This window comes from Monopterus albus, unplaced genomic scaffold (genome assembly GCF_001952655.1).
Source record: "Monopterus albus unplaced genomic scaffold, M_albus_1.0 scaffold245.1, whole genome shotgun sequence".
Classification (NCBI taxonomy): domain Eukaryota; kingdom Metazoa; phylum Chordata; class Actinopteri; order Synbranchiformes; family Synbranchidae; genus Monopterus; species Monopterus albus.
The window spans coordinates 226,791-238,108 of NW_018128125.1; the positions used below are offsets into that span (position 1 = coordinate 226,791).

Here is an 11,318-nt window from a genome sequence, read left to right on the forward strand (position 1 = left end):
ATATATATATATATATATGTGTGTGTGTGTGTGTGTGTGTATATATATATATATATATATATATATATGTGTGTATATGTATATATATGTATGTGTGTGTATGTGTATGTATGTGTAAACCTGCCTCTACACAACATGGAAGCGCCTGTCAGACATCATAGTAGCTAAGATGAGCAGGCACATGGCTCAATACATGAGCAGTGCCCAGAAAGGAATTGGTAGTAACACCAGAGGAACATGTATGCCAGGAGTGAACGAGACATCGACTCACTGATCCACACCACTAGGATCTACAGCCAGGACATCGAAATGTCATTTGTACTGGATAAGTGTGGTCGAATGGTAACAAGGAGAGAGGAAAGGTAGTCAAAACCGAGGGGATTGTACTACCAGAAGGCAACATAGCAGATGTTGAGGATAGCTACAAGTACCTTGGGATCCCGCAAGCAAATGGGAACCACGAAGAGGCCGCAACCACCAAGTACCTGCAGAGAGTAAGGCAAGTCGTGAGAAGTCAGCTGAATTGAAAGGACAAAGTCCAGGTGATTAACACCTACGCCCTGCTGGTCATCAGGTACCCTGCTGGCATTATAAGCTGGCCAAAGCAGGAGATAAGAGGCCACTGACATTAAGACAAGGAAGCTCCTTACAATGCACGGTGGGTTTCACCCCAAGTCCAGCATCCTGAGACTGTACACTAAGCGGAAGAAAGGTAGTCAAAACCGAGGGGATTGTACTACCAGAAGGCAACATAGCAGATGTTGAGGATAGCTACAAGTACCTTGGGATCCCGCAAGCAAATGGGAACCACGAAGAGGCCGCAACCACCAAGTACCTGCAGAGAGTAAGGCAAGTCGTGAGAAGTCAGCTGAATTGAAAGGACAAAGTCCAGGTGATTAACACCTACGCCCTGCTGGTCATCAGGTACCCTGCTGGCATTATAAGCTGGCCAAAGCAGGAGATAAGAGGCCACTGACATTAAGACAAGGAAGCTCCTTACAATGCACGGTGGGTTTCACCCCAAGTCCAGCATCCTGAGACTGTACACTAAGCGGAAGGAAGGAGGCTGAGGATCAGTGAGCATCAGAGCCACTATCCAGGATGAAACAACAAAGATCCATGAATACATCAGGAAGATGGCCCTTTCCTGAGTGATGACATGCTTGAGTGAACACCTCAGGCAGCAGAAACCAGAGGAACAAGGGAAGGAAGAGCAGGAACCCTCATGGAAGGACAAACCTCTGCATGGTATGTACCACTGTCAAATAGAAGAAGTGGCTGGACAAAGCTGGACTGAAAGACAGCACAGAGGCACTAATTATGGCAGCACAAGAACAAGCTCCAAGTACAAGATCAATAGAGACAGGGGTCTACTATACCAGACAGGGCCCCAGGTGTAGGCTGTGCAAAGATGCCCGAGACAATCCAGCACATAACAGTGGGGTGGAAGATGCTAGCAGGCAGGGCATACATGGAACGCCATAACCAAGTGGCTGGCATAGTGTACAGAAACATCTGTGCCAAGTACAGGCTGGAAGTTCCAAAGTCAAAATGGGATGCACCTCCAAAGGTGGTTGAGAATGACCAAGCTAAGATCCTGTGGGACTTCCAGATACAAACAGAAGAAGGCCATAGTGATAGATGTAGCAATCTCAAGCGATGGCAACATCAGGAAGAAGGAACACGAGAAGCTCGAGAAATACCAAGGGCTGAAAGAAGAGCTAAAAAAGATGTGGAAGGTCAAGGCACAAGTGGTCCCTGAGGTAATAGGAACATTGGGGGCTGTGACCCCCAAATGGGGAGAGTGGCTCCAACAGATCCCAGGAACAACATCTGAGATCTCTGTCCAGAAGAGTGCAGTCCTAGGAACAGCTAAGATACTGCGCACGACCCTCAAGCTCCCAGGCCTCTGGTAGACCCGAGCTTGAAGGAAGGAATAAAAGACCACCCCAGTGGGGCGAGTGGGCAATTTTTTAAAGTGCTATTCTATGCACTCGGCACACACCAAGCACTTTGTGCCATTTGGCTATTCACCCATTCACACACACACACACACACACACACACACACACTCGCACTCTGTTGGACTTCCCTGACAACGATGTGCAAAAATCTGTATAATGTAAAACTACCTTAATTGTAATGTGCAAAATAGGGGTTTATTTAATTAATGCATGGTGCTGTTCCATCATATTTCATTTGATACCAACTATTGCACCTGAGAAGCAGGTGCAATCATGCCCATATAAACACCTGACTGCCACTGTAAAAAGGCAGAATGGCCATTCTGTTAGCAGGGGAGGAGAAGTGCAAGGAAGAGTGCACAGATAACAGTTAAATTGCAAGAGCATATGGGCACTATCAGCGTACAGAGATAATCAGATGCCCGTATTACGCAGCTGTTGTCTCAGTAGTAATAGTGATATTACCAGCGGAGAACATGAGTACCATGGAGAGTGGGTACAACGGCGGCTTGCATTGATAGTACAGTCAAGTGAGTGTACATGGCTAACACACAGGCACCCGAGTGCGAAAACGCGTGGAATCGGTGCTCGGTGGCGGTTGTGCAAAGAGGAAAGCCACTCGGTCGCGTAGAAACTCGGATGCGTCCCAAAGGTAGAATAGGGTCAAAAGACACGGCCCATGAGGCTACCGTGCAGATTTCCTCTATGACCATGCCTTAAGAGGGCAGTGGAGGATGCAATAGCCCTCATAGAGTGGGCTCTGATGCCAAGTGGGGGATCACACCCAGCTAACGTAAGCCTGTGTGATAGCCTCATACAGCCAGTGAGACAGCCGTGGTTTGGATAAAGGTTGTCCAAGCGCACCGGACAAAGAGCATGAAGTTCTTTCTCTGACTTATCTCTGGGGGGTGGAGGAAAGAACCCATCCAGATAATGACTCTGGTTCGAACAAAGGATATTATTTTCGACGCATAGGCAGGATTCGGTCCCAGAACGGCTGAGCTGTCGTCTTCGTGTATGAGAAGACATGCCGATGAGAGTGCGCACAGATGGCCCACTTGCTTAGCCAAAGTTAGGGCTAAGAGAAGTGCTGTTTCTAGAGAGAGATGTTTGAGTGAGATTTCTGGGCCCAATGGGAGGTTCCCTGAGCGCACGTAAAACCAGAAGTAAATCCCACTGAGGTGCCACCGAACGCATCACAGACTTGTCTGCCTATACCCCTGGGAAAGCATTTCACCAGTGGGTGTGCAAAAATGGTTCGCTTACCAAATACTTCATGGCATGAAGAGATGGCAGTGCCATACGCTTACACAGTAGACAGAGCCAGGTTTCTGTTTACCAGGATCTGTAGAAAATTCAGCACTTAAGATAGTGGGCAGGAAGTGGGAGCTGTGCCCCCCTCCGTGCACCAACGTTGAAAAACTGACCATTTGCAGCTTAAGGTGCCATAATAGACAGAGCTCTCGTGCACTGAATTGCGTGCATGACCCCCAGAGGCAACCTTAGTCTCTGCAGTCACCCCGTTCAGGGGCCAGGCCCACAGCCATTGAACTGACACTGCTGGATCACGCTGAGCAGATGAGAGAGCGCTTGTATTTCTTTGGGGCAGTTGAAGGTGCAGCTCAGTGGACAGCAGCACCAAACACTTTAAACTTATTGTAGGTGGAAAGCTATCCCACAGTGATCCATAGCATATATCCTTAAAGATACCACTGGCGGAAAATAAATCTAGAACTTTGTTGTCCGTTGTTGGAATTTGCCCCCCCCTAGGCTAATAGAGTTCCATAGGGATGACATTTTTGTAGGCTAGCTCGGAAGTTAGCTTCACCCTAGTTCCCTTGACAAAAAGATAATGGGATCTTTTTATAGGCTATTAGATTATTGCAGAAAATTAGCTCTGTGACAAAAGGTTTGATGTTTTGTTTAGCAAGATAATCATCACAGATCACCTCTTATGAATTTTTGAAGCCCAAATATGATCACCAGAAGTAAAAAGCTATTGTTTGGCTATAAACAAACTACACCACGGCCCCTTGACTTCAGCAGCCCCACCGTGACTTCCAACCTGTAAACTGATTTAGCGCACTTACCTCTTCTACAAAATCCTTTCCTTTTAGCATGACCTGATCTAGCTAGTGATCATGGCTTTGTCTTTCGGTTATAGTTTAAACATAATGGGATTGTAAAGGCAGACTAGTGAGTAGATGAGTCTCCATGTTTGGCATGGATGGCGGTTAAGATCCCAGACAGCTTCTGTAGTGTTATTTAGCCACTTGTTAGCAACTTCCTTTTTTAAGATGCATAAAGGCATTAAAAATCATGAGTGCTGTATTTACTGATATTTTACTTTGTAGAAGAAAATGTATTGGCCTTGTGTTAACCACAGACCTTATTTCAGGCGTCTAACCAAAAACCCATTGGCTTCAGTGCGAGGAAACTGGAAATACAAAAATGCTAACTCGGTTCAGGGTTTGAGGACTCTACTGCACCACTCTATACTTAAGCAGGCATACATTTTAGCACAATAGAGCTACAAGTGTTGTATCTGCTGCATGTATGCATGTAGCACCCATTGTAGAGTCTGACCGGCAGTCAGGGAAGAAAGGTGCACATGCTTTGCAATTATTTTTTCCTTCAATTCCGGTAATAAGCAACTGTGCATGGTATGATAACCATCAATTTTCATACCTTGGTATACTGTGAAACCAGGATACCACTTGCAACCCTATATTAGACCTTTCTAATGTTAAATCTAAAGATTAATTGGTAAACTCTTTTTATTGACTATGGCAACTAATTTAGTTTTTGTGGAAGAGTATCCAATTATATGTTAATATTTATTCACAAAGTGTTCCACATCTTTGTTCAAAGCATGTTTCTTGCAGCAGCACAGTGTCACAATCATTTTAAAGCAATGAACTCAGTGTGCTGGTTATTTTAATGGGAGAATTCAGACCACAGCAGTTCCATACTAGTATCGAAAGATTATCCATAAAGTAGAAAATAAAGCTTGATTTATATCCCTGGTCATTGGTACAAAGTCAGACCAAATCAAGACTTAATAATATGGTGAACTTGGAACAAGTAAACAGACTGGACTAAATGGTCAAGATGCTATTCCAGAGATCAGTGGCTGGCATCTTGGGGTTTAGCAGTTTCCCCTCCCACAGTTAAATTAGTGCAACAGGTTGAGATATGTTACAAATCTTTTTTTTTATTTTATTTTTTTTTTTTTATAATAATAACATGCTCTCTTCGTTCTCTCCTCAGACCTGCTCCTAAACAGAAGAAATGACGTGTGGGAAATGGACAACCCATTCACAACCAATCGTCTACTTTTCATGCCATCTGTGTCTGTTGCCCTCAACCTGCCTTTTGGTAAATTTCTACACTGTGTGAAAGCATGATTTTGCACACAGTGTAAAAATTGCCTGTATATTTTACAGTTAATTGGACAACCATGCAAATACTACTGATGAGGTTGGGAGTGCATTCATGTCATTTGAGGTCATTTCAGCCACAGTCTCATTTGGTTGCCAGATTGCAGAAAGTTGTTTTCTAATATAGGTTTTATCATATATAAAGGGTCTGTGCTTGTTGGGCCACCCTTATTTCACATCTGTTAAAGCACAAGTAATGCCAGGTCTGTGTTCTGTGCAACAACTCAAAAACCTTTTGTTGAAATAATTTTATGTAAGTGTTTTGTGTGGTCAGGAATTTTTCTTTTTCTTTTTTGCTTCTGACTTCCTTGTCCTTTAATTAATCTGTTAGACTGTTAGGGATATCTCAAATAGCCATGGATCATCTAGACCCCAGATGGCTAAAATTTTTAATGTATGTTATCTGTCAGAAGTGACTTTTTGGTAAAACACAGTTTGCAATAGAGAGTTTCTGGTTTGCACAGTAGGTGGAAAAACCCTTATGCTGAGCTGTTTAGTGGTGAGGTGGAAAATGGCCCTTTGTGTGTGTATACCCTGCAGACAAATATAGATGGCTTTTTCAGTCGAACTTGTCATTTGATGCTAGCATAAATTTTCAGCAGATGATGAAGCAGCAGAATGGTTGTACGTGTTTTATAAAAACTTGTGCTTGGACCATGTATATTTTTTGACTTAATGTTCAACTTTGTTTTAATAAAACATTTGATTCTTGTTTTTCATTGGTTATAATCTTTGATCGAGTAACCACTGTTCTTACAAACATGAACGATTTTTGTCTTTAAAAAGCACTGCATGCCCTTCTGTTAGAGCCGCCACTTTCAGAAGTGATGGTGTCAGTTCAGGTGCTTGGTATGATTCAGTTAATGCGGAGCCAGCACCTGTATAGAGACTATGTCTGTCTGAGGTGACTGATATCAGTAAAACTGAAAATTTAAAATCGACTTGGGCAACTGATAAAATGCACTGGCAGTATATGTGGTTCGTTAAATGTACAGAGGAAATCAACCCGATTTCCTAAAATGTTAACTGTCAGCTAGTGCAAAACTTCCTGCGTTTCACTTCGACGCCTGTACACTAGTTTATAACATCTAGGAACAGTTGCTCTACCACGCCTTCATTTGAAGACTAACTTTTGGAAGTTTCTTGTGTGACTTGAGCGGTAGATTTGTTTTGGCAGCCATTTTGTGGGAAATGTCTCTGGAACGCGCTGAGCTATACTTGCCTGGTGTCGGGAGTGCGCTCTCAATGCAGCCCCTTTCCATTGACCGATATTAACATCACGGAGGGGCTAGCCACCATAAACTTAGCTGTAGTTGTGCCTACTAAAATACATTTAGTGTTTGTTTTTTTTATAGTGTCAGTTGTATTGTTCATGGCCCATCGGCTGACCGTTGCCCGCCAAACACCCTGCAGTGTGCGGACTGTATTCAAATTTCAGTGGCAGTGTTTTAATAGACAGCTAGCTTGCTAGCTAATAGCTAGCTATCTTATGTTAGCCTCTTGCCTTGAAATTAATTTAAACAGCTGACGGGTGTGCAAATTCAACTGACCAAGGCTGTAACATACGTGGTCTCTTGTATGTCTGAGAGTACAGCTGGAAAAAGTAAATTAAATTTGCAGAATAGAAGGACTGAGTTCGGTGTTTGTGGTTCAGGCAGCGGGCTACCCACCTCCCCTTAGGCACGACTAGCTGTGCTGCGCCGGCGATTAGTCCCTGTCGACAGTCCACGCTCTGAGCGCCGGAGAATAACGCTATTGACTGGAATCTAATCTCTCCAGGATTCTATCGACACACAGATCTACATCACATTATTTGGATTTCTGTTGTGGAAGGAGGACGACTGACCCGGGGGAGGGGGCTCGGTTCGTGCGGACTGAGGGAGATGAGGGTTCCGAACATGGCTGCTACGCGGATCTTGGTGCGACACACCGCCTGAGGTAAGAAATAGCTGGTCGGCGTTGTCTTTGTTTTTAAAACTCATGTATGAATTGGGGGTTAATTGCCTTTTGTCTCCAAGTGTTGGAGGCTTGTCAATCATAGGTAACAGTGCTTGGTAGCATAACGTTACCCCTTCCATACGTTATTCGCTCCTGTCACCCGGCCTCGTGTCCCCATTCCTCTGCCACTGCTGGTCAGATTAGAACCGGACAAGGTGTGCAGGCTTTGATGAAATAGGTGGTTAACGTTAGCGTTGGACGGTATATCGCGTCAAACACTTCAGATTTTGCTGGCGCATACATGATAATTGAGACTTGTATTACGGCGATCGACCTCATAAGGTTACCCCATTTCAGTACTATGCAATGTCCTCTACACCGATGACCACCTTCTTCAAGTCTACCTTGTGATTCAGTCGGTTACTGTCTGGCGACTTGAACAAGAGTAGGGTTGGTCTTAAATACACTGATTGATTCGATCAGTAATGTGTATCTAGGCAGGTTTCGGTGGCAGCGGTATCGCGACTTGCCTGGAGTTGAACAAACGATACCAAATAGACGGTGACAGGATGCCAGCGGAGAAAAACGGAGGGAGATATGGGAGATGAATGGATGTTGCTGTGTGATTGAGATCAGTTGATATTCGGTGGTGTAGACGATTGTCTTGGTGTCGTGCGTGTGAATTGTGATGGCTTTAGATGTTGCAGCAAGCAACCCCCGGCTGTCTACTCAAGATGTGCAACATTTCATCTGCTATGGTTAGCCGCTAGCTTAGCTAACGTTACCGCATCAGCCCCAGCCCCTAACGTTACCCTGCTCAGGAGTAGAGGGACGCAGGCAGTTAGGAGCAACCATCTCCCGGCTGCTCCTAGGCAAGGAACAGAACTGTGAAGAAACAAGTGCTAAAGCACAGCTTCAGATTTTATGACTTCACATCCCTTCTCTCAGTTTAAATGGTTCTTAGTGGTCTTCTTTCTGTTGTTGCTCAAGAGTAGACATTGTGTAAAATTGTTGCCTGTTTAAAAGAAGGATTGTCACAGATGTTCCATACTTAAGTTTGGGTTACTGCTTTGTGGTGAACACATTTCAGTCTTAAAACAGACTATTGTCCAAAGACATTTCTTATATGTACTTTTCATTTATTATGCCTTCTCAAATCATGTCTTGGTAATACAGAACCTACTGGGCACAACGAATTAGTTATTTGTCCACTTAACCAAACCAGTCATACACAGGCCATACTGGAAAATCCTGATGGGAGGAAAGCATAGATTTTCACAAGTTTAAGCTTCTGTCAGAAGCATCTTAGACAGACATTTGCAAACTTAAGAATGTTGCTGCCCAATTTGAAATATGAATTAAACCTTTAAATAGGCCTTGGATCAACCCAATAGACTAAGATTAAGTATTACTCCATATATTTTTATTTCATAAACATTACAATTGCATGTGAATATGTTCCTATATGGCAATATAGTGCAAAATTAACAATCCATTCACATGGGCTATGCAACAAATTGTGAAACAAATATGAGAATATTTCACAATATCCAACCCAATATCAATATGAAGAAAAAACCGCATCATTTTAACCTTGAATCAGGCCCACTTGCATACGTTTCAACACATTCTGATAGTTTTTTACAAGCTCTCATAGCTTGGCATTGTCGTTTAATATGTGATGTTATGTTTAGCAGCATAAAACGAAGTGTTAGCTCTCTCAAGTCTCTAAATTGACAACGCAAGTTAGTCCAATCTTTGTGAAACCACTCGCAAACGGTTTTTTTTTTCACTGCGCTGGGAGAACATAGAAATGGTGTGCTCGTATTCTGCTCAGTCGCTGCTTCGACACATCTTCAGCCATATCATCAATGTAGTTCTTTTACTGTGTTATCATATAAAGAAATCAAATGAAGTTGTTTAGCTGGTTTCTCACTGATCATCACTCCAAGCATCTCTTTGGAAGCATGTAAAATAAAGTCCTCACCAATATTGTATGGTATCCCGGTTTTTGTGATTAGCTTTGCCACTCAGTAGACCACTGCCTTGGCGTTTTCACTCTAGGCCTGTCACTTATATCTTTAACCAGATTTGGATAATTGCTCAAAATTTGAACAAAAAGTGACAGCCCTATTTCACTCCCAGTGACATATTTTGATTCAGTCACTTTTTTATGGCTCAAATACTCTGAGCTTTTTTTTTTTTTTTTAAGTTCTCGAGGCTTGGATGAAAATTGTTCGTGTTTAGTTTCTAGATGAAGATTTCAGGGCCTTGTTTGCTAGCACTTCTGAGGTAGGTAGGTAGGTACTTTATTGATCCCATGGTGGGGAAATTTCTGTGTTACAGCAGCAATAGAGAACAACCAACATCACACCATAAGAACAGACACATAAGGAACATGGGAAAGAACATGAGGACACAGCTGCTGTAACTTGCTGCCACTCCACGCGGCGCATGAGTACGTAAATACGTAGTAACAAAGAACACTTAGTCTTAAAATAAAAAGTTACTTAAAGGCAACAGGACCGATACACACAAGGATTATAAAAGTAGCGTCATCAGAACGTTACATTTTGCACAAATAAGCAAATCAAAAGCACCTAAAAATAGGGCAGAGCAGCACTGTAGAGAATCAGGAACAGCAGTAGAGGCTAAACAACCAGGAAATCAAGAACAATCGAATATTACTCACACAGTTGATCCAACAATGGGGGAAAGAAACCTGTTTCAGCCATAAGTACCTAAAGCAGGGCAATGTACAGTATTTGAGAGAGATCCGGAACCAAGATATTACACGAGCCTATTTACAATGCATTTCACCCCCAGGAGCTGAAATGTTGCACCACAGTAGATTATTGCATTGTCCCTCATAATTTCACCTATCTTATCACTGCAGTGATGTGTTGTACAGTCTGATTGCTGTGGGGAGGAATGACCTGTGGTAACGCTCCTTCTTACACTGGGGATGTAACAGTGTCATGGTAAAAGAACTGTTCAGAGCCTCCACTGTGTGGTGCAGGGAGTGGGAGGGGTTATGCATAATGATTTTAATTTTGCAAGCATCCTTCTGTCCGCCACCTCCTCAATGGAATCTAGAGGGTAGCCCAGGACAGAACCAGCTCTCTTAACCAGCTTGTTGAGTCTCTTTGTGTCCCTGACCATACTACCTCCTGCCCAACCCACCACAGCGTAAAAAACTGCAGATGTCTCCACAGTATCATAGAATGTCTGAATGAGTGCTCCGCGCACACTAAAGGACCTCAGTCTCCTCAGCAAGTGGAGGTGGCTCTGGCCCTTCCTATACAGGGCATCTGTGTTATTGGTCCAGTCCAGTTTATTGTTGAGGTGGACACCCAGGTATTTAAAGGTGTCCACAATCTCAATGACTGAACCCTGAAAGCTCACCAGCATGAGTACTGGTGATTTCCAGCGGGGGTCAATCACCATCTCTTTAGTCTTGCTGGTGTTCAGGACCAGGTGATTTTTCTCACACCACTCCACAAAGTCAGTAACAACCCCCCTGTATTCCCCCTCGTCCCCCCCAGATACACATCCAACAATAGCAGTGTCGTCTGAGAACTTTTGTAGATGACACTGGTGGGAGTTGTACTTGAAGTCCGACGTGTAGAGGGTGAACAGAAAGGTGGAAAGCACCGTCCCCTGGGGTGCCCCTATGCTGCAGACTACCACATCCGACACACAGTCCCGCAGCCTTACGAACTGAGGTTTGTTTGTGAGGTAGTTTATGATCCATTCAGACAGGTGTTGGTCCACACCTGCCCCCTCCAACTTCCCCCTCAGCAGTGATGGCTGGATTGTGTTGAAAGCACAGCACACAGGCAGTGGATCATCTTCTGTTCCCACACTTGTAAATCCCAGCGATAGTTACTTTATCTATGAGTCTGTCTCTTTGTTGTCACTGTTTCTCCTGTTCTTTATTTATTATTGCATTCAGCATCCATACTATGTTATCCTG

General features: G+C 43.7%; 2 protein-coding genes across 3 annotated transcripts in view; both read left to right on the forward strand.

The window, feature by feature from the left end:
- fbl (fibrillarin) overlaps positions 1-6,123 on the forward strand; it is a 27,117-nt gene extending 20,994 nt beyond the window's left edge. For both annotated transcript variants that reach the window (XM_020620673.1, XM_020620675.1), the window contains exon 9: positions 5,235-6,123. In XM_020620673.1, coding sequence (XP_020476329.1) covers positions 5,235-5,259 — 25 coding nt within the window. In that variant the 3' untranslated portion in view covers positions 5,260-6,123. The remainder of the gene's footprint in view (positions 1-5,234) is intronic.
- Positions 6,124-6,394: 271 nt separating this feature from the next.
- The window catches only part of dyrk1b (dual-specificity tyrosine-(Y)-phosphorylation regulated kinase 1B), a 166,787-nt gene continuing 161,863 nt past the window's right edge, over positions 6,395-11,318 (forward strand). The window contains exon 1 of the mRNA XM_020620670.1: positions 6,395-7,342. The gene's annotated coding sequence lies outside the window, so the exon portion shown is untranslated. The remainder of the gene's footprint in view (positions 7,343-11,318) is intronic.